At 40.2% G+C, this 24638-nt stretch overlaps 1 protein-coding gene across 4 annotated transcripts in view; it reads left to right on the forward strand.

The window, feature by feature from the left end:
• Window positions 1-24638, forward strand: part of FZD3 (frizzled class receptor 3) — a 75452-nt gene that overhangs the window by 4500 nt on the left and 46314 nt on the right. For 3 of the 4 annotated variants that reach the window (XM_060754694.2, XM_060754696.2, XM_060754697.2), the window contains exon 2: window positions 15271-15759. In XM_060754694.2, the coding sequence (XP_060610677.1) occupies window positions 15571-15759 (189 nt within the window). In that variant the 5' untranslated portion in view covers window positions 15271-15570. Of the gene's footprint in view, window positions 1-1897; window positions 2041-15270; window positions 15760-24638 lie in introns of those variants that run through there. The other variant, XM_060754695.2, reaches the window with a different exon arrangement.

The following is a 24638-nucleotide window of genomic DNA, read 5'->3' on the forward strand; positions in this document are numbered from 1 at the left end:
TTCTGTTTATTTATGGTTTTTGTGTCAAATCACAAACTTTGGAGGTGTTAAATCAATAAGCAGAATTTGGACTTAGTGCAAAAGTGTGTGTTTTGTTTGTATGTGTGTCTGTATTTACAAATACGTATATGATTTAAAAGCAAATATGATATGTTTGCTCTGGATTCCACAAGGATGCAGATAACCACCAATATATCTATCTATACATGAGAAAGAGTGAAAGAGAGGGAGACATACATTAACATTCGAGGATTTCATAAACAGAACATAATAAATTAATAAAACATTTTAGTTTCTGGCTTTTCTAATTGCTGAAAACAAAACTAAAGTAGAGATTAGGTTGGAACTTGACTTACTCTGTTGCCAACATTTTTAAGTGGGTGATGATATTACGTTTTATCTTCAAGGCTGAGACCATTCATTGTTAAAGACTGAAATGTGTGGGCTTACAGTCCTCCCTTCCATCCAAAGTACTTGAAAGAGGGGGGACTTCAGTTTCAAACACCGACAAGTAATATACATGGCTGATGAAGGGTAAAAACTTTATTAGTCATGTATGTGTTGACCTTGCTCTGCACTCTGCTTCTTCCCCATTAAATAAATAAAATAAAATAGATCTCTTTTCAAAATGGTTCAGTTTCCTCTTCCTCTAATGCCCATTCTCCCCACATGCATCGAAACAAATAATGATTTATTTTCACCAACAATTTATTTATTTATTTAGTATATTTATATACCGCCTTTCTCACCCCTGGGGGGCCTCAAGGCATTTTACAGCATATTAATGGCAAGAATTCAATGCCAACATGCGTATAATCAAATCAAATCAAAATAACTAAACACTGACATATAACTATAAATTAAAATAATTAAAATCAACAAGATGTGGTTCTTGGGGAAAAATTGAGGTTGATTCATACTCTTAAATGGGGTTGTTGTTTTGGAATACACTTTCAACATGCTGTTGTCTTTTTTAAAAGTTGTTTTTTAAACTGTTTTTTGACTTGTTTTGAAAGGAAAGTCTCAAGTGTTTAAATTCGATTTTAGTTATTTAACTCAGAGTGTTTTTTACCTACAGTGCATTGTCTGGGGAGGCCTTAATGGTTTAAAAGAAGAGATAAATAAATAAATAAACCCAGAGTGTTTTTACCTACTGTGCATTGTCTAGGGAGGCCCCAATAGTTTAAAAGAAGAGATAAATAAATGTATTACATAAATAATAGAAGAAAGGTGGTGTGGTGCTCCTAGCCTAAAATAACAAGAGAAGAGGATTGATTGAGACCCTTGATTTGCTTCTCCCCTTCTTTCGGGTTTCCCTTTTGGGCGATTGTTGTTGTAAATAAGATGCTGGGTTAGGTGGATCAAGCAGAGCAGTCAGTCAAATTCCCATGACTTCTTAACACTTTCTGCATAAGAAGCAATATCATTTTAATAATAAGATAATATGAACTTCTTGTTGTTTGCCTACAAGTTATTTTCAACTCATAGCAACCCTAAGGCACCCCTATTATTCCCCCCTCCCTTTTCTTATCAGATTTGTTCAGATGAGGGCCTTTCTTTGTGGCTTAGAAAGCAGAACTAGCCTATTGAACCCACTGGATTTCCACAGTCAATGGAGATTCGAACCTTAGTCTTCAGAGTTGTAATCTAACACTCAAACCACGGCATCATTTTGGCTCTCCTAAGAATTAAGACTCTGGAGAAACATCTCACTCACTGCATTGAGAAGCTTGGGAGCAAAATTTGTTCTGCGCAGCCTTGAATTTTCCTGGTCTACTGCCCCCACCCATAGTAATAAAGACTAATAATGAAATAATACAATATACAGCCTAGAATGAAGAGGCTGGTTGGCATTGTTCTTGGCGATTGAATGCATCTGAGGCAGCACTAAACGAAATCCAGGAGAATCTTTTTGTTTGTTTCTTGGAGGGGTGTGTTTATGCCTGCGTGTGTTGTGTCGGCAACGTTGGTGAAGACTTCTCCCCACTTCAGTGCATGGATGGCTGCATAAGGAGTGAATCTCCTTCACGGGCGCATGAGGTAGGCATTTCTCTGAAAACGAGATGGTGGGAGAATCCTTCGCCATGTCAGCAAAAATAATTTAATCAGAAGGCAAAAATAATTTAATCTCCTTCTCGTTTATATGGTTTTGGGGTGAAGGATACTTCGCTTTTGCAGTGCCTGCAAAAGAATACGCTTTCTCCCTTTCCACGCTTCTCCCGCCCTCTTCTTTCTCTTTCTCCTTGGAATTAAGACCAGGACAAGAAGAATGGAACAAAGTCTGCAGTTTTCCTTTCACCCCTCCCTCCCTGTATGCAGTAGATTTAAGCTGGAAAAAGCCTGAACCTTAAGAGGAGAGCTTAAAAATTATGATATAGGATCATTCTCTTCTTTATGATCCCTGAAATAGATTCAGATTCATTATTTTTCTCTTTTTTTTGAAATACTCGACCCGTAATTGGTGCAATTACTACAAACAGGGCTTTGCCTTTCAGCCACAGAAATACTGCAGTGCTTACAGACTGAGTGGGCACATCTTTACGAGAATTTCATCCAGATTTATTCTAGAGACTTATGTTAATTATTGCCATCGATCTGTGAGTCTCGTGGCTTCATCAGAAAGAAAATTTCTTTTTGTGAAATATGCTTGCAAATGTCTTAGGTGAATGATTAGCCTGAATTTAGGTTAGGATTCACATCTGTAGTGATTAGTTTTTTTTCTGGCTCCTGCTCATGAATTAGATACCAAAATTATTTGAGTTACCATATGTAATATGAATAAAATGTTGGATAAGGCAAAGCTTTGTGGGAGTAAGATTGTATGTTTATATTTTCACTAGCTGTCCCCAGCCACACGTTGCTGTGGCCCAGTCTGTTGTTCTGGAAAATAAAGTAATGCGAAAGTGTTGGTTTCTAATATATGTAATTTCTTTATGCTTCTGGCTAAACAGTATTTCTTGCTGTTTCTTTGTCAGTGTTGATGTGGAGAGTGTCTGGTTTGCCCACCTTGGAACATGTAACATATCATTGTCCTTCTTTAAGGGTCCCTTTCAAATCTATGATACTATTTGTGTGTGTGTGTGTAAATCTTATCTATCCATCTATATCTATCTATGGCTGGATGGCTCTTTGTCAGGAGGACTTTGATTATGTTTTCTTGCCTTGATGAAGGGGAGTTGGATTGGATGGCCTTAAGTATTTTCTGTTGGCCATGGGGGTTCTGTGTGGGAAGTTTGCCCCGATTCTGTCGTTTGTGGGGTTCAGAATGCTCTTTGATTGTAGGTGACCTGTGAATCCCAGTGACTACAACTCCCAAATGTCAAGATTCTATTTCCCCCAAACTCCATCTATGTTCATATTTGGGCGTATTGAGTGCTTGTGCCAAGTTTGGTCCAGATCCATCATTGTTTGAGTCCACAGTGCTTTCTGGATGTAGGTGAACTACAACTCCCAAACTCAAGGTCAATGCCCACCAAAGCATTCTAGTGTTTTCTGTTGGTTATGGGAGTCCTGTGTGCCAAGTTTGGGTCAATTCCGTCGTTGATGAAGTTCAGAATGCCCTTTGATTGTAGGTGAACTATAAATCCCAGCAACTACAACTCCCAAATGACAAAATCATATTTTTTTTTTAGTGATGGTCACTCCTTGTATTGTGAGACGTTTTGTTGCCAAATTTGGTGTGATTCGTTAATTGGTTTGATTATTATTCAGGTTTATATGTGATCAGGTTCAATTCAAGCATTTGTTGTTGTTGTATTTCTTCCATTTCTTCCATTCTGCTACCACAAACCATATTCCTTTTGACATGTTGTGGGTTGATTTTTTTGTTACAGATTTTTCTCCTTCCTTATGCTGAATTGCTCAGATTATTAATTTATTTATTGTATCAGGAGAGAACCAAAAGTACAGTGGTGTATTTAAAAAAACAAAACTTTTTTTTTTAAAAAAACTTGGCATTATATTAAATGTCCTTTGACCAGTAGTTGGCCACTTGGAGTGCCTCTGATGTTATTATAAGAAGGTCCTCCATGGTGCATGTGACAGGGCTCAGGCTGCATTGTATTAGGTGGTCTGTAGTTTACTCTTCCCCACAGTCGCATGTCGTGGATTCCACTTTGTAGCCCCATTTCTTCATATTGGCTCTGCATCTCGTGTGCCAGAGCACAGTCTGTTCAGTGCCTTCCAAGTTGCCCAGTCTTTTGTGTACCTAGAAGGAAGTCTCTTATTTGGTATCAGCCATAGGTTGAGGTTCCGGATTTTAGCCTGCCACTTTTGGACTCTCACTTGCTGAGGTGTTCCTGCCACTTTTGGACTCTCACTTGCTGAGGTGTTCCTGCAAGTATCTCTGTAGATCTTAGAAAACGATTTCTTGATTTAAGGCATTAGCGCGCTGGCTGATATCCGAAGAGGGGATGGGCCAGAGATCACTGCCTTGATCGTTATTGGCTGCTACTTCCTGGCAGATGTCAGTTGGTGTGATACTGGCTAAACAGTGTAATTTCTCCAGTGTTGTAGGGCGTAGACATCCTGTGATAATGCAACATGTCTCATTAAGAGCCACATCCACTGTTTTAGCATGGTGAGATGTGTTCCACACTGGGCATGCATGCTCAGCAGCAAAGTAGCAAAGTGCAAGGGTAGATGTCTTCACTGTGTCTGGTTGTGATCCTCAGGTTGTGCCAGTCAGCTTTCTCATGATATTGTTTCTAGTGCCCACTTTTTGCTTGATATTCAATATTTTGCATGATATTCAAGCAGTGCTTTATGTAGATCAGAGCCCGGTCCAGGGTAACTCCCAGGTATTTGGGTGCGCTGCAATGTTTCAGTGGGATTCCTTCCCAAGTCATCCTCAGAGCTCAAGATGCTTGTCTGTTCTTAAGATGAAAAGCACACGTCTATGTTTTAGATGGGTTAGGAATCAACTGGTTTTCAAATGTGGGGTTGCCTTTGAAGACTGTTCGAAAAGTTCAACTAGTCCAGTGGGCAGTAGCCAGATTGCTCACCGGAGCACCATACAGGGAGCTCCGGCCCAGCTTACTTGTCTGAACGTATCTCCCTCTACCTTCCACCTCGTAGTTTAAGATCCACCAGGAAAGCCCTGCTCTCGGTCCCATCGGCCTTGCAAATGTGTCTGGTGGGGAGGAGGGACAGGGCCTTCTTGGTGGTGACCCCCCACTTATGGAATTCGCTCAAAAGATAGATTAGATCAGCGTTCTCCCTCCTTTCCTTTAGGAAAAAACTGATATCGTGGTTTTGGAACCAGGCTTTTGGCTAGCAGGCAAAACGGCACTTTGGACATTGAACTGCACCATATGATTGTTATGATAATGGAAACGACTATGTGACTGTATAATTAATGTTATTGTTTTTAATCTATTGTGTATTTATAGTTTTATATTGTTGTTATAGTGTGATATTGAAGCTTCGAATTGTTGCCAGTGTTACCTGCTCTGAATCCCCCCTTGGGGGTTGAGAAGAGCAGGGTAGAAATGTTGTAAATAAATAAATAAATAAATAAATTACAGATTATTAGTAATACTCAGATATTGTTTGACAATAGCCAAACACTTACTGCACTGTTTTGATTTCTTCCTGGGTCCGCTTTTTGTACTTGTCCAAGGCTGTGGCTCTACTTATATTAGGGTTGTTGTAGGTTTTTTCGGGCTACATGGCCATGTTCTAGAGGCATTCTCTCCTGACGTTTTGCCTGCATCTGTGGCAAGCATCCTCAGAGGTAGAAAGGTCTGTTGGATTCTGGCCATGAAAGCCTTTGACAATATATTAACCCTGTTCGTCTCTGCTTTGTAACTATACAGCTTTCACTCTAGAGTCGCTATGTAGGAGGCTGTCAAAGAATAGTTGTCAAACCATAAATCAGGGGTTGTCTAGAAAAAAAGAACAGAGAAAGTAGTAAAGTTCAAAAAACTCCAAGCCTCGTAAATCTCAAGCCATGATGAGCAATTACAGCTTCAGACCACACATTTAGAATGATGGAAAGCATAGTGTTATTACATATATTTCTAGAATGCAGACATGATCGGCAGAAAGTTATTTGGTTGTAGATTTTATTTTTATTTACTGTATTTATGCAGTGTCTTTCTCCCAAGTCACCCTATGCAGTTTTGGGTTTGCAATGGCCGTTTATAATCTGGGATGCATAATACATTACTCGGATTGTTAGCCTTCTGCACATGGTGGCAGCAGGCAGGACCAGAGCCCAAAATAGGAAAGCACAACCCTTTTCTTTTTCTGTTTTCTCCACACTGTTTTCTGTCCTGGTTGTTATCTGACTGTAAGACAAACCTATAATGGGATTTCTTGTTGAAAGAAATGTATAAATATGTGAGAGGAAGCCACAGGGAGGAGGGAGCAAGCTTGTTTTCTGCTTCCTTGGAGACTAGGACGCGGAACAATGGCTTCAAACTACAAGAGAGGAGATTCCATCTGAACATGAGGAAGAACTTCCTGACTGTGAGAGCCGTTCAGCAGTGGAACTCTCTGCCCCGGAGTGTGGTGGAGGCTCCTTCTTTGGAAGCTTTTAAGCAGAGGCTGGATGGCCATTTGTCAGGGGTGATTTGAATGCAATATTCCTGCTTCTTGGCAGGGGGTTGGACTGGATGGCCCATGAGGTCTCTTCCAACTCTTTGATTCTATGATTCTATGATTCTATGATTCTATGAGAGGGTTGCCGTTGCCTTCCTCTGTGACTGAGGCAGTGTGACTTACATTGAAATAATTCCTCCTCCTCACCACGCTTTGCTCTCCTAAATGAGATTCAAAGAAGCTGGGTGTTGTAATTTGGTGAGGCACGAGCACACTCTGGCAAGGAAGGTTATAGACTTTGTCAAACTATAACTCCCATGAGATCTGCCATGATTCTATGACATTCATGACAGTTAAAGTGCTTTCAATCTGCATTAATACTGTTGTGTACATTCGTTTTTGTGGAGAGCAAAGGTGGGGTATAAATAAACATAAATTTAACAACAACAACACATGCACTCTTAATATTGGCCAGGGGTCCTCAAACTAAGGCCTGTGGGCCGGATGCAGCCCTCCAAGATCATTTACCCGGCCCTCGCTCAGGGTCAACCTAAGTCTGAAACAACTTGAAAGCACACAACAACAACAACAACAACAATCCTATCTCATCAGCCAAAAGCAGTCGTACACTTCCCATTGAAATGCTAATATGTTTATATTTGCTAAAATTGTTCTTCATTTTAATTATTGTATTGTTTTAAAGTGTTTTTTGCACTACAAATAAGATATGTGCAGTGTGCATAGGAATTCATTCATATTTTTTCCAAATTATAATCTGGCCCTCCAACAGTTTGAAGGACTGTGACCTGGCCCTGTGTTTAAAAAGTTTGAGGACCCTGTTATAGACCTTGTCAAACTATAACTCCCATGATAACTGCCATGATTTTATGACATTTGTGGCAGTTAAAGTGGTTTCAATCTGCATTAATACTGTTGTGTACATTCTTTTTTGTGGAGAGAAAAAGCGGGGTATAAATAAACATAAATTTAAAAAAAACAACATATGCACCCATTTTTGCCATTACTTATGTGTAAACTGCTTTGAGTCCCCCTCGGGTTGAGAAAAGCGGTATACAAATACTATAAATAATAATAATAATAAATAAAGACCAGGGGTCCTCAAACTAAGGCCCGAGGACCGGATAAGGCCCTCCAAGGTCATTTACCCTCCCTCAGGGTCAACTTAAGTCTGAAATGATTTGAAAGCACACAACAACAACAACAATCCTATCTCATCGGCCAAAAGCAGGCCTACACTTCCCATTGAAATGCTAATAATAGTAATAATAATAATAATAATAATAGTAATAATAATAATAATAATAACAATAAACTTTATTTATACCCAGCCACCATCTCCCCAGCGGGGACTCGGAGCGGCTTACATGGGGCCAAGCCCAAACAACAAACTACAATATAACAATACAAATTGCAATAAAATAAACAACATAACATTAAAATGTAAAACATCAAAACATATAAAACAATATACACAGAACATAGGAACCAAACATAAGGACAGAGAGTGGGCTGCATGTACTTAAAATGATTTAAAAACTCCGGGAGAGATAAGGGGGCAGAACTAATTGTAAGGGAGAACTCATAGGGAGATAGGAAAATAAACAGACTTTCGTACATTGGGGGGGGGGGGGGGGTCTCCTGGGACAAGAACGTTGAGGGAGCACTAGTATAAGGTTATGTGGCTACTCTCTGAAAGTAGCCACATAACCTTATACTAGCAAATATGTTTATATTTGCTAAAATTGTCCTTCATTTTAATTGTATTGTTTTAAGGTGTTTTTTTTTGCACTGCAAATAAGATATGTGCAGTGTGCATATAAATTCATTCATGCTTTTTCCAAAATACCTGATATAGACTGATATAGACTGATGCTGGGGAAGAAACACGCGGCTCAGGGGAGGAGCAAGCAGGAAAAGGAGATAAGGGCATTTCCCCCACAAATGATAATTTCTATTTCATTGTGAAATTTTTGTCCAACCCTCCCAATTTTTAGCATCTTAGAGACATTTAAAATGGTATTCATAAATACTCAGATGAAGTTTTAATGTACTGCGGTCCTGAAAAGCATAAATGTATTGGGAGGGACAAGACCCTCATTTTGTGTCCCTCTTCAGGTTACTCCTTAGAGCTTACAGAAATCTGAGCTGTTCACTCTCAGGGCCTTTCAAAATTAAATGGGCTGTGAGCATCGCAGGTGTTCAGCATCCTAGGCTGGAGGTCAGCACTTTAGCCAGGGGTCAACACACATCATGTTGGCTTACTAACCAAGTCGTCTTTGCTCTTCCCATGTCCTGTGGCAAGTGCTGAGCTTGGAGATTTGTCCCTTCCTCTTGCATTAAGGTCTGGAAAAGAAAAGGCTAGAGAGACTCCTGCTGTTCTTTTCTTTTCAGCTCAAATTCCTTTCTTTCTCCAGATGCTGGCTGTAACTGCATGCGGCAAATTGCAGGAGACTGTTAGTGAAGATTGGGGGGGGGGGGGGGGGGGGAGGAATCCTATAAGAAAAAGGTTGAAATTGAGAATAGCCTTTTCAGTTTCCTTTATTCTTCTGGGCATACTGGGGAAAGGATTTTGAAATACTTGCTTTTAGGATGACGAATGAAACATCTAAGATAAGTGGGTTGTTGTTTTTTCGGGCTATATGGCCATGTTCTAGAGGCATTCTCTCCTGACATTTCGCCTGCATCTATGGCAAACATCCTCAGAGGTAGTGAGGTCTGTTGCAACTAGGAACATGGGTTTATTTATCTGTGGAATGACCAGGGTGGGACAAAGAACTCTTGTCTGTTGGAAAGGAGGAAACCATGAAAATGAACAAAATCTGGCTACCAGTATTTAAAAACTCTGAAATTACAACAGCAAAACAACACAGAGGAAACAATCTGGGACATCTAATCACCTCTCAACAAAAGATTGCCCCAGGCACAACAATATCCCCCCAACCCAAACATATAAACATATAAAATATCAATACTATACTATACTATTATTATTGGAGGCAATCCCTTCTGGCTGAGTATTGTCTTCCAAGTGTAGAGTCTTGGCAGTGGGTCTGTAAATTACTGTGGAGACCTATTCTGGATCCACATGGTCTTTCTTTCACAATGAGGCCATAGATTTCCAGGTGGAAGGTGGCCACAACAAGGGTTTGCTTGATGTGCCTTCTTCTTGCCACATTTCTCCCTTTCACCTTCCATTTGTGCCTCTCCAAAACTCACAATCTGTTCGTTTTTCATTTTTGAGAAAAGAAATGATAATGGCATCCTTGAAGTCTGCCGGGATCTCCTAAATCACCTATATTTTTTCAATAATCTTGTGAACTTGTTATGTAAGATCACACCCACCTTCCTTAAAGATTTCAACAGGGATCCCATCAGGTCTGCTGACTTCGTTATTTTTTAGTTGGTTGATGGCTTTGCTTGCGTCTTCCAAATTAGGCAGTGCTGCAAGCTCATCCCTGGCTTCTTGTTGTGGGATGTGCAAGAAAAACTCTTTGGCCACATTGGAACTGTGGTTGAGGAAGCTCTTTCCATTGTAGTGCAATGGATTGTTTGTCCTTTAGAGGGTGCATGTCATGATTTGTTGGACCATAAATGACATTTGTGGCTTCAAAATTCCCTATGTGCCATGCGCATCTGCAAAGTGTTGCATTTCTTGAACCTTTTTTTTGCCTGGGATATCAAGGCCTCACTATATTGCCTTTATTAAAAGCTTCACAACAGAGTCTCTAGTCAAATTTATTAAATACACGAGTATATTACCCCTGGAACTATTTTCCCACAGAAACCAGTTTTATAATGATTTACACCCCAATCTTTCAGGTCCTTACCCCAATATTTGTTTCTGCCCCACCAGGGAAAATTGTATTTCTCTACTATGAAGGTAATTCTACTCAACTAAGATCAAACACCCAAAGTTCAAAAGACTTTTGTTTTGTAGTTCCATAATCTGTTAAAGGAATGTAAAAATGCTCTGTCTGTGTAGTTATGTGTTTAAGAACTAGATTTTAAAATTTAGCCTCAGTAGTTGATCTTCACACTCTTAGCATCTCCTGTGTAGTGTATGCATAAAGGATGGATCAGTTTTGCGCATTCATGAGCACTTACCTTCTTGACATACTTCTTCCATTATGCCTCAATTGTGCTAATAAGAGTTTTCTTCCAATTCAAGCATGGTTGAAACCTCCTATAAAGAACCTTGGGAATAGCTGTATGACTGCAGACACTTCATAATATGAAGAATCTTGTGCAAAATGTCAGTTTTAGCATCTGCTGGGTTTGTGAAAATGCCACGGAAATTTTCATTTACAGACAATTCAAAATATGCCAATTGGTATTGCATTTTCTTTTAGAGTTACTATTATTTACTTCACTAAATTGATGGAGGAGGGAAATCATGCCCTGTGTCTGTGTACTGCTTGTCAATTTTAATTGTAACTTTGCTTCAGTGTAAAGGCTTATTAATAACAAGAAGACGCTTGTTATCTGTCAATTTAAAAGTTAGATGTTTCGTGCCAAATTACAGTAGTCAAAAAAAGTTCGGTGTTGACTTTGTCAGTCTTCTGGATTCCAAGTAAGGGCAACGATATAAGCAGCCTGAGCTACTGTTGAGGGATGGAAGCCTTAATCGATTTAATGTTAGATCTAATCAACTAAATCTTTAATCTTAGCTTAGAATTCGTCCCTGCCCCTTGTAATCATTGGGCTGGATGCCATGCAGACGGCACAGCTGTGCCAACCAGACAGCACAGCTGTGCCAAGTACCTGCTTTCTATGCCAGATTTGTTTTCTAGGATGAAAGTAATACATAGCTTTCCTTCTTGGAATCAAAGTGCTGAGTTTGGGGAGGAATAGTATCAAACATGAGATCCTTGAAAACCAGGCGCACATCTGCCATATATTCTAGATCAGTGTTTCTCAACCTTCCTAATGCCGCGACCCCTTAATACAGTTCCTCGTGTTGTGGTGACCCCCAACCATAAAATTATTATTATTGCTACTTCATAACTGTAATTTTGTTACTACTATGAATCATAATGTAAATATCCGATATGCAGGATGTATTTTCATTCGCTGGACCAAATTTGGCACAAATACCCAATACGCCCAAATTTAAATACTAGTGGGGTTGATTTTGTCATTTGGGAGTTGTAGTTGTTGGGATGTATAGTTAACCTACAATCAAAGAGCATTCTGAACTCCACCAATGATGGATTTGAACACACTGAACTCCCATGACCAACAGAAAATACTGGAAGGGTTTGGTGGGGATTGACCTTGAGTTTTGGAGTTGAAGTTCACCTACATCTAGGGAGCACTTTGGACTCAAATAATGATGGATCTGGACCAAACTTGGCAAGGATACGCAATATGCCCAAATGTGAACACCGGTGGAGTTTGGGGAAAATAGACCCTGGCATTTGGGAGTTGTAGTTGCTGGGATTTATAGACCACTTACAATCAAGGAGTATTCTGAACCCCACCAACGATAGAATTAGGCCAAACACAGAACTCCCATGAGTTCTGGAGGGATTTGGGATGAATTGACATTGATTTAGGGAAGATGTAGTTCACCTACATCCAGAAAGCATTGTGAACCCAAACGAGTATGCCAAAGGGGTTCCTAAGATCATTTGAAATGTGTTTTCTGGTGGTCTTTAGCAACCCCTCTGAAACCCCCTCGTGACCCCTCCCCCAGGGTCCTGACCCCCAGGTTGAGAAACAGTGTTCTAGATTTAATGCAGTTTGACACCACTTGAACTGCTATGCCTCGATGCTGTGTAATCTTGGGAGTTGTAGTGTGGTGAGGCACCAGCAGTCCTTGGTACAGAAGGCTCAAGACCTTGTAAACTACAACTCCCACAGTTCCATAGCATTGAGGCATGGCACTTCCAAGTGGCATCCAATTGCAGTCAAGATATAGTGTAGGTGCACTCTAGGATTATTTTTGTTTTCCCCTTTAGAGGAATCATAGCCAATGGCAGCTTTTAATGTCAGAGGAAACTAATTAGAAAATGTGATTTCTCTGATCCGCATCCAGAAACTATCACTTTGAATATAGCACTTTTGATCCATAAGTGGAATTTTATGGCTGTTATTTATGTTGGCTTTAAGTTATATCTGAGTTTAGAGGCAGGGTTCAGAATGTCAATTACTGTCTTGTTTGTTGACTTTGAATGGGTATTTGATAGGGTGTTGAACTCGTTCGAAAGGAAGCAATGGAAACTACATGTGATGGGATCCATAAGGGACCTCTGCAAAACTGGCCTTACATGGTTTAATACTGAGTTGCCTTGGGCTAGTGATTTAATTTCAAATACCTTGTATTGCTTATTGTAATTGTGTTTTAATTGATTTGTGTTAATACTTACAAGTGTATGTGTTTGTGTGTGTGTGCATCCCTTTATGTGTTTTAATTGTTTGGATTTTTCAATGTAAGTCGCTTTTAGGCTAGTGATTTAATTTCAAATACTTTGTATTTGCTTATTGTAATTGTGTTTTAATTGATTTGTTTTAATACTTGCAAGTGTGTGTGTGTGTGTATACTTTTGTGCGTTTTAATTGTTTGGATTTCTCAATGTAAGTTGCTTTTGGCCTCAGTTTTGATGGAAAAAGCAGGGTAAAAATAACAACAGCCAAGATCTACACAGGGATACATTACATAAATCCTTGTCAGAATTTAAAACACATTTCAGAACCTATCTGTCCCGGCAGGCCTATTCTGCCAGTTTAATCATGAATTTTAAACTTGCGTCTTACGTTTAATCTTTGTTTTGTGTATTTTAATATGTATTTTGTAGAAATATATTATAATATATATTTTATAGAATGTTTTAGATGATAAGATGTTTTTAGTGATGTTCTTGAGCCACAAGAAGAGGTGGGTAAGAAATAATAATAATAATAATAATAATAATAATAATACCTTTGCAAATTGTGTATTGTACTACTCAACCCTGGCACTGAATAACAAAATTGTGCAAATATGACTCTGTCTGCAGAGTGTTCATTTAGTAGTGCACATCTGTATGTGCAATATGTGCTTGTGTTTCCGGTGGCAATACATGTGCAGCTGGATTTACTCAGCTTTGAACTGAATGTTGAAATAATTCTGTAGAAGAACATACACTTATGTAAGAAAAGTGCACACTGATTATCTCTTATCTAAAATGCTTGGGACCGTAACAACAACAACAACTTTACAGAGTCCTAGACTCTTGGGAAGTGTTCGACTTGTGATTTTGCGATACAAAATCCATCACATAGATCTCGTTTGCTGTGACATACTGTGCTTTTGTGTCAATAATAATAACTTTATTTGTATCCTGCCACCATCTCCCCGAAGGGACTTGGGACAACTTACAAAAATCACTCAGTAGTGCAACAATATACAAAATACAGCCAAATATGTAGATCATAGAATCATAGAATCAAAGAGTTGGAAGAGACCTCATGGGCCATCCAGTCCAACCCCCTGCCAAGAAGCAGGAATATTGCATTCAAATCACCCCTGACAGATGGCCATCCAGCCTCTGCTTAAAAGCTTCCAAAGAAGGAGCCTCCACCACACTCCGGGGCAGAGAGTTCCACTGCTGAACGGCTCTCACAGTCAGGAAGTTCTTCCTAATGTTCAGATGGAATCTCCTCTCTTGTAGTTTGAAGCCATTGTTCCGCGTCCTAGTCTCCAAGGAAGCAGAAAACAAGCTTGCTACCTCCTCCCTGTGATATATAAATGATATATAAATGGATAACAAAAGAAGTTTACATAGCAAATTACATAAAGCAACAGTTCAAAGACCTGTGTAAATAGCCATGTTTTTAGGCTTGAACTTAAGGTTTGGTGATTTGGAGCTAATCTAATCTCTCTAGGGAGAGCATTCCAGAGCCGGGGAGCCACCACCAAGAAGGTCCTCTCTCTCGTCCCCACCAACAGCGCTTGAGAAAAAGGTGGGACTGAAAGGAGAGCCTCCCTGGCAGATCTTAAAGCCCATGCTGGTTCATGGTAGGAGATGCGGTCTTGAAGATAGGTTGAACCTGAAGCATATTGAGTCACCTTTGGGCTTGAGAAAGGCGGGATAGAAATACTGTAAACAAACAAACAAATATAAGACTTTATAGGTAATAACCTGCTCTTTCAGTTGGGCCCAGAAACTTGTCGGCAGCCAGTAGAGCTGCTTTAATAGGGGTGTGGTATGCTCCCTATAACTACCCCAGTTAGTAATCTGGCTGCCAACCTTTGCACTAACTGCAGTTTTCGAGCCGTTTGCAAAGGCAGCCCCACGTAGAGTGCATTGCACTATTTTGGATTTTTTTAAATTTTATTTTGTGGAATGTTTTTATATACCTAGAGATATTCTGGAGATGGGACCCAAGTTTGAATACAAAATTTATTTATTGTTTCACATACACCTTATACTATACATAGCCTGAAGGTAATTTTATACACAGTCTTTTAATAATGTTCTGCATGAAACACATTTTCTGTACATTGAATCATGAGAAAGCAAAGTTATCACCCATGTGGAAAATTTTGGAGTGTTTTGGGATTCTGAATAAGAGATATTCAACCTGTTCTTTTGCAGATCTGAATCGAAATGGGGGACATTTCACTCCGGGAAGGGATGGTTGAATCGTAAATTTTATTATTCATAACCTCCTACAAATTGATAGCAATAAAATGTAATAACTCTTTTATGTTCTTACCTTTAGGCTGCTTAATCAAAGAAGACGGCAGTTGTCAACATGAGCTCTGTTTGGGAATGTGGTTAGTCAACCGCTGTCATGATCTAACACAACTTGAATGGTAATATGAAACAAAGAGCCAAGATGAAGTACCTTACTTTTGGGAGCACAAGCATTCTGTTGGACAATGTTAAATTCTAGCAATGCAAAGAGTTGTTCTATCTCTGAAGGACCTTAGGATGAGAACTTGAGATGCTGACAGTAATGTACAAATGCCTAGCAATGTTGACAGAATAACACCAAGGATCCCATGATTACTGCAGAAGAATGGCAGCAAACTGGGTGATGCAGTTCATTTGGCCTTTGGCTGTTCTCGTCGGATGCACCGGTGGCCACAGCTTGTTTTCGTGTGAACCGATAATCTTGAGGATGTGCCAGGATCTACCTTACAATAGCACGTTTATGCCTAATCTGTTGAATCATTATGACCAGCAAACAGCAGCGCTAGCAATGGAGGTAAATATTTACGTTTTCCTGTAAAATAAACATGATATATGGCATTGCTTGGAATTCACATCAATGCTGGATATCTGTGGGGAAAATGCAATATAGTTGATGTTTTTTTCACTGTATCTGCTTGAAATAATAAAGCATAGATGTGTTTATTACCTTGAAACACTTGAAGGCAAAGCTTACAAAGGAAGCCTCTCCAAAAGTTGAAGGAGAAGAGATATGAAATTTCCCTGCTGGGGGAACCATATGTTGTTATAATCCTGTGGGATTCCTTGTTGTTTTGCATAGGAGTACTTTCCATGTAAGATGCATGCTACTGTTGTGCGCCTTTGAGAATTCCTTAAAACATTGTGAACGTTCTTTGTATGGTGTGGATAAACAGGGCCGTCCTAGTATATGAGACTACCACTGCGTCTTCAGACATTCTAAATTGCAGATTTGTGTTTGAGAAGCACTCAACAAAATTGAAATGAGGTTGTAGTTTCTCCAACGTTTTTAGAACTCAACAATTTTCCAAATGGTGGTTAAGCAGTGAATCCATATTCTGTTCTGAATACAGAGGGTTGAAATATTTGTTTGTTTGCATGTGTGTGTATATATATACATACACGCTCATGCACAAACCGGTTAAATATCCATTATCCCAAATGCTTGGAATGAGAAGTGTTTCAGATTTTGGCTATATATACATATGCATATTGAGATATCTAAACACAAAATTCCACTTCCTTGAAAGGCCATTGCTATATTTCTTCAGCCTCAATATGGTCTCTGCTGGTCTGTACTGGGCTAGACTGGGTTATACTGGGCTATAAAATAATATGGTTGCACTATTTACAAGAACAAGGTTTCCATAACACAAATAAAGTTCTTCATACTTCCTTATTTGCTTCCACACTTGGCTTCTTCCTCATGCAGATAAACAGCTTCGCTCTCACAGAGCCTCTTCTTACACTGAGCTTACACAGTAGTTTCACACAGTAGCTTTTTACACACAACAGCCTTCACACACAATGACCTTCAATGTGGGGCTTTTCTCACTCAGAGGTCTTTTCATACTGAGGTCTACTAAACGCTGAAGCCTTTCTCCCACTGAGGCCTTCTCACACAGAGACCTTCTCATACTGAGGCGTGTCACACTGAGGCATTTCTCTCACTGAGGCCTTATCACACTAAGTGCTCTCTCAGTCTGAGGCCTTTCTCACACTGAGGTGAACTAATACTGAGGGTTTCTAAGCCAGAGGCACACTTGCTTATATTGAACTAGAGCTTTTGTTGAGTCATCCATTCAACCGTTTCAGTGCTTGACTCACATTTTTGTAATTAAAAACACCTAGTTAATTTTTAATATTTCTGATACCTTATCCATAAATGCCACCCCCAACTTCTCTTAGGAAAAATGAGCCTCAAAAGAACTCCAGGGAAACTTGAGTTACATTTCAGTTTGTAGGAGTAGGAGGATACTCAGCTATCATAACAGAATTTCCATCCAGGGCTGAAATGTTACTTGGACTTTTGTTGTTAATGTTGTGTGCCTTACAAGTTGTTTCAAATGTATGACGGCCCCAAGGTGGACCTATCTCAGGGTTTTCTTGGCAAGGTTTGTTCAGGGGCAGCTTGCCCTCACCTTCCTCTGAGGCTGAGAGAGTGTCACTTGTCCAAGGTCACCCAGTGGGTTGACATGGCCAGGCAAGCATTTGAATACAAGTCTCCCAGTGCCCTAGTCCATCTTTTTAAACCACTGCATCACACTAACTTGGTTGTAAATATTATTTTTCTTTTGACACAACTACACCCTGCAATGAGGCAGATTCCCTGTGGAGGAGGCAGGCCTACTTCTACTCGTCCATTCATTTTGACCAATGCACATGCATTATTACCTGAGAGAACAATTTTTTAAATAGATCCTTTACATAAGTCCTAATGTTTGATCAAATTGACCTGTCCAAATGGTTTAAACCAGGCATGGACAAACTTTGGTCCTCCAGGTGTTTTGGAGTTCAACTCCCACAATTCCAAACAGCCAGTAAACTGTTTGGAATTGTCCAACATTGATTAGTATTATAAAGATAGGTATCGCCTTACAAAATAGAAATCAATGACTGGAATCCTGTTGGGAACGTAGTCTACTCCTTTGACCATTGTGAAATGAGCATATTCATGGGTTTTTGTTTTTTGTTTTTGCAGGCCTTAAGGAATTGTATTTTTTATGAAACGCAGGTGTTATACTTTAAGAACATATGTATTTACTTATTTCAGCACTGTGTTTTAACGTATGTAGGCTAGTGTTGTTTTTTAGGGTCATTGGGCAGATGGCTTAGTATTGTGGCTAATTCCAGTGTCTAAGACAAGCTTAATATGGGGATTACTGTCTTTCAAAATATGACATGTACTCCCCAATTTGAAGTAGCTCAGTGGACTCCCTTCCTTTAAAAAAAGTTGATAATATCCTTAAGTTTACCTGTCCAAATGTATCTCTCTCTACGAACCATCAAGGAGGTTAAGATCATCCAGGGAGTCCCTGCTCTTGATCCCACCACCCTCACAAGTGCAACTGGTGGGCCTTCTCGGTGGTGGCTCCTTGGTTTTGGAATTCCCTCAGTTAAGTCAGGTCTGCCCCCCCCCCTTGTCCCTTCAGAAAAAAAACTTAAAACATGGTTGTGGGAGCAGCAACTAGAATGAGAGTGATTTTATCTGACCGGCAATGGACTAACCTTGGATTACGATCCTGAACTGGTGGAATTTTTAAATGAATGTTTATATCTGATTTTAACTGTTGTTTTAAACTGTAACTCTTATTGTATAATTTATGTGTTGGCATCTAATTGTTGCCTGTTGTGAAGCCACCCTGTTCCCCCTTTCGGGACGGGATACAAATGCGTAAAATAAATAAATAAATAACTCTGATGAAATGACAGGTAAGGCCCCTTCTACACTGCCATGTAATCTAGATTATCAAATCAGATAATGAACTTTATCTGCTTTGAACTGGATTATATTTATTTATTTATTTACCTTACTTATACCGCTGTTCTCAGCCCAAAGGTCTATACTGCCATATAATTCAGTTCAAAGCACATAATCTGAAATTTGTATGGCAGTGTGGAAGGGGCCTGACTATCTTTGAAGCATTTCTGCTAAAGCTTGAGTAAACTGGGTTGTCATCTTGAGTAGTTCCTAGAGATATTGTAGTTATAAACTGAACTAATTTAATAGCTTGTTACCTAAGTCTTCAAGCACTACTATAGTCAGATTCACTGAACATTGACCATAGAATCACACTGTATGACCTGGTAATTCCTAGGAAGGTGGTCTCCCTAGAAATGTCTAGGTCCTCTGGCTTGGCTGGCAGATATTGGCCGCAGAATCACACTGGAGGGGTGGAGATTACTAGACAGGTGTTCTCTCTAGCAATAATATCTAAGATCCTCTAGCATGACCAGAGGACGTTGACCATAGATTCACACTGAACATAGCTTTCCAGACCTTGAACATAGCTTTCCAGACCTAGAACATAGCTTTCCAGTCTGTGGGTCACAACACATTAGTGTGTTGGCTGCAATGTGTAGGTGTGTCTCACTTGAGTTTATGTGAAACAGACAATACATCATATATTTTAAAAAATATAAATGAAAACAAGGATGTTGGTGGAAATGGAAAGAAAAAAGGAAGAGGGGCCGATCAAGGGCAAGATGGATGGATAGTATCCTTGAAGGGACTGGCTTGTGGGGGTGGCCACAGCTGACAGGGAGTTCTGGGCTGGGCTGGTGCAGGAGGTCACGAAGAGTCGGAAGTGACTGAATGAATAAATAACAATAAATGAAAAGTTTTTATGAGTTATGCCCCCTTCCAAGCACACACATTTATCTACATCTCTTATAAGGGTTTGACCTTGAAGGGTCCTTCAAGGTCAAGGGACTGGCTTGAGCTTGAAGAAGCTGGGGGTGGCCACAGTCGACAGGGAGCTCTGGCCTGGGCTGGTCCAGGAGGTCACGAAGAGTCAGAAGTGACTGAATGAATAAATAACAATAAATGAAAAGTTTTTATGAGTTATGCCCCCTTCCACACACACACACACACACTTATCTACATCTCTTATAAGGGTTTAGTTTACCTTCCCGTTTGTTAGTAATGACTGTGTCACAAAATGGTGTCCGTCTGAAAACATTTAATGTTTGGGAAGCTCTGCTTCTTGGCAGGGGGTTGGACTGGATGGCCCATGAGGTCTCTTCCAACTCTTTGATTCTATGATTCTATGACCTAGAGATTTTTAGAGAGGACATTTTAATCAACTCCCCAAATGCTGAAAGATGGCGCGTGTTCGCAGCAGAGGTGCCTCTTCCTTTGTGCAGTTGCATACTAACGCTTTTCTGCAGTTGTGTACTAATTAATGCTTTTGTGTCTCAAGCCGCTTTGAGTTCCCTTTGGGGAGATAAAGCAGGGTATAAATAAATATAATAATCATAATATAATTCAATAAATAATTCAAAAATAACTAACATATGGTGGGGCATAGATGGTGGAGGCTGGGTCTTTGTGTCCTTGTGTGTTCCCTTGCCCCTTTGCCTCTGTTTCCCATATCATGTCCCCGGTGGTGATATCCGGAGGCCCTTCCTCTGTTCCGCCAAGCACGGTTCCTATGGATACCAGCCCTTTGTGTTGGGAGACAAAGGTGGCCATTCTGATTCTCAGGAGCCCTTTGACTCCCTCTCTCCCCTTTTCACACTCCTCACTTGCTCGGCTGGCTGCGCTAGGAAGCCTGTGGGTGCAGGGTTCCCATGGCAATGGGGGACGTCTAGAAGGAGGGGCCGGTTGTGAGCAAGAAACACACTCACACACACACATGCACTACATGCACAAATGCCTTAATTCAAATGTCAACGGTAGACACTTCAGGAACCTATGACTCGAGCAACTATTTTATGTCTGTTTCTTGAATTTATTTTTTATTTTATTTTATGCAATAGAAATGTCCACATCACGGGCAGCAAGCAACACACTGCAGATTTATTTATTTATTTATTTGCTTTATTTCTATACCGCATTTTTCAGCCTAATTAGGCGACTCAATGCGGTTTACACAGTGCAGGTTATCACAACAATAAACAGTTAAAACACATCATACACAATAGCAAAATCAACAATTATTATCAATTCATGTCGCCTCGATAACAGAATAAAATCCATTCTCATAATCCTTGTGCCATTCCTATGTTCAGTTTTACCGTCTTCCTATGTTCAGTTGCACTATTCAGCCAAACGCTTGCTTGTAGAGCCAGGTCTTAACCTTCTGTCTGATGTCTATGGGTAGGGCATTCCATAGCTGAGGGGCCACCACCGAGAAGGCCCTGTCTCTCGTCCCTGCCAACTGTGCCTGTGACGCAGGCGGGACCGAGAGCAGGGCCTCCCCGGACGATCTTAATGTCCGCGTCGGTTCATAGGTGGAGATGCGTTCGGAGAGATAAGTGGATTAAAGATTAAAGGAGGAAATTCAACACACTTTGCAGAGCACAATCGGGACACTTTCCTTAGCATTCTGCAGCATCCTTCATTGAGCAGTTGTAAGTTTTAGATTACAATCTGTGGATCTGTTGCTGCTTGCCTCTTTATGGAGAAGGCTTCACTTGACTTTTTAGAATCCACACATCAGCTGAGGAAGGCAGGGGGAAAGGCGTAGGAGGGCGCTGGAGAAGAAAGAAACCTCAAGTTGCCTGTCGACTTTATGTTGAGCCCATAAATTTCAGATGGTTTTGTTAGGCAAGGAATCCTTGAAGGTAGTTTTACCAGTTTCTTCTTCTGAAATAGAGCCTATAACACTTGTGATTTATTGGGCGTGTGTGCAAATAGCATTGTTGCCTTCAAATAATTTTGTTGGGTAGGACTGAAATAGCAGTGCTCCCAGGTGGGACACAAATCGGGGATGAGCCCTGAAACTGAACAGGAAGACAAATAGACAAATAACAATAACTATCCCAAGGAATTACCAAACCCACCACTGCTTTCAGTCCAATCTACTCACATCACTGTTCTAGATGGACAGAGTTTATTCCAAGCATCAGTATTTGATGAAATGTCAGAATTATGCAAAGACAAAATGTATATGACCAATATCTAATGCATACATGGTCCCAAGACCTACTGCATTCACTATGATCTAGGCTGCAATGACCTAGGGGTCATAGAATCATAGAGTTGGAAGAGACCTCATGGACCATCCAGTCCAACCCCATTCTGCCAAGAAGCAGGAAAATTGCACCCCTGACAGATGGCCATCCATCCTCTGTTTAAAAGCTTCCAAAGAAGGAGCCTCCACCACACTCCGGGGCAGAGAATTCCATTGCTGAACGGCTCTCACAGTCAGGAAGTTCTTCCTCATGTTCAGATGGAATCTCCTCTCTTGTAGTTTGAAGCCATTGTTCCGCGTCCTAGTCTCCAGGGAAGCAGAAAACAAGCTTGCTCCCTCCTCCCTGTAACTTCCTCTCACATATTTATACATGGCTATCATATCTCCTCTCAGCCTTCTCTTCTTCAGGCTAAACACGCCCAACTCTTTAAGCTGGTCTTCATAGGGCCTGTAAAAGATAGTGGAGGAAAAATAATTCTAAAGAAATATTTGAGGCCATGAGATTTTCATGGCTCTATTGGAAGGGAAGCAAAAATTAAGCTTGACATTCCCATCCGAATGGATTCACAGATCGTTTGTTGTTTATGAGGATATTGACAAGCTGGAATGTGTCCAGAGGGGGGCAACTAAAATAATCAAGGGTCTGGAGAACAAGCCCTATGAGGAGCGGCTTAAGGAGTTGGGCATGTTTAGCCTGAAGAAGAGAAGGCTGAGGGGAAATATGATAGCCATGTATAAATATGTGAGAGGAAGTGCTAGGAAGGAGGGAGCAAGCTTGTTTTCTACTTCGCTGGAGACTAGGATGTGGAACAATGGCTTCAAACAAGAAAGGAGATTCCATCTGAACATTAGGAAGAACTTCTTGACTGTGAGAGCCGTTCAGCGGTGGAACTCTCTGCCCCCAGAGTGTGGTGGAGGCTCCTTCTTTGGAAGCTTTTAAGCAGAGGCTGGATGGCCATCTGTCAGGGTGCTTTTAATGCAATATTCCTGCTTCTTATTTATTTAAAACCTTTATATCCTGATCTTCTCAACCTCCATAGAGGGACTCAGACTGGCTTACAGCAAGGATTCAATGCTAATAGTACAATCTAAAAACATCATATAATGAGTTAAAATACATATTGATTAAAATTACAAATAAGCCAAATCGCCAAGTTAAAATCATGTCCAACTCAGTTCATATGTGTGGTCGATAACTTTGTTCTGTAGCCGGTTTCAACCATTACTCTAGGAATGCTTCTTGGCAGGGGTTTGGACTGGATGGCCCATGAGGTTTCTTCCAACTCTAGGATTCTAATATCTAATGCATACATGGTCCCAAGACCTACTGCATTCACTATGACCTAGGCTGCAATGACCTAGGGGCAAAAGATTTAGAAAAACAATTCTAAAGAAATATTTGAGGCCATGAGACTTTGATGGCTGTATTGGAAGGCAAGCAAAAATTAGGCTCGACATTCCCATCACAATGGATTTACAGATCGTTTGATGTTTATGAGGATATTCTCATGGTCTGACATGGTATATAGCCCTAACTTTTGGTTGTTTGCTCTGGTCACATAGTGTCACAGTTACAGCCTTTCTAGCAAAGCATAAATGAGTGATCTCAGCCAACTGTCCAAGCCATGGGGCGATGTCAGCTGTTGTCAAAATGGAGTTGGTCAGCATAAAACAGTTCAGTCTTCATTTGATACCAAGAGTTTCTGATATTTGGCTGCTCTATCACGGGGATTGAGTCATCTTCATTATCTGATGCTTGTGTTGTAAAAGTCACCTTTCTACCAAAATAAAACAATGAATTGGCCCATATTGAAATCTGCCAGGAGTATAAAGTCATATTTTCAATAACAAACAGGAAATAATTTTATAAAACACACATACTTTTTTTCAAAACAAACATGGCCTTTTACCCACTTCTAGTCTGGGTTCTCAAAAGATCACAGGAGCAGGAAATTGGTCCCAAGACCCACTGCATTCACTGTGACCTAGGGGCAAAAGATAGTGGAGGGAGAACAATTCCAAAATGTATTTAAGGCCATGAAACTTTCATGGCCCTATTGGAAGGCAAGCAGAACTTTAGACTGTTTTCATTCAATTTTTTAAAATAATTGGTTATCTAACACAATTTTATTTTTATAAGGAGGCACCATATTAGAAAGCAAAATGGGTGTGAACACCCAATCACTAATTATATTAGAGATTGCTGATTAAAATTTAAAGGGGAAAGCTTAACAGTCCTCCCATGACAATATTTCAGATAAATAATTTTCCTGCTTGCTGCCTTTTAGAATAATAGAATAATAGAGTTGGAAGAGACCACAAGGGCCATCTAGTCCAAAGCACCCCGATAGATGTAATGCTTCAGACTGCATGAAGTCTTCAATCCCAATTTGGGGGAAATAAAGGAAGAAGGAGTAGTTCTGCATCTTCTTGTTTTTATTATTATTATTATTGCCCAAATACTCTAGCCCACTTATCCATGGAATGGTAGTCCATGGTTTCACTTACCTGTGTCCAAAAGTAACTGTTTGTGGGCATTTCTAGGTCCTCCTGTGCAAATCTGTGGCATGCTTTCAGCTCAAGTATAGATAATAATATAGGGTTTACTATTATCTACAATTTCAAGAATCCGCAGGGATCTATGAACGTATCCCCTATAGATATGCAGGGGGCACCCTGTACTCACTTCTTGATGTATGTTTTTTCTTCTCCCCCACATCCAGCATTGTATGGATATGAGGAAGAAGCATACTTCAGA

The sequence above is a fragment of the Anolis sagrei genome, chromosome 1, assembly GCF_037176765.1.
Source record: "Anolis sagrei isolate rAnoSag1 chromosome 1, rAnoSag1.mat, whole genome shotgun sequence".
Lineage (NCBI taxonomy): Eukaryota > Metazoa > Chordata > Lepidosauria > Squamata > Dactyloidae > Anolis > Anolis sagrei.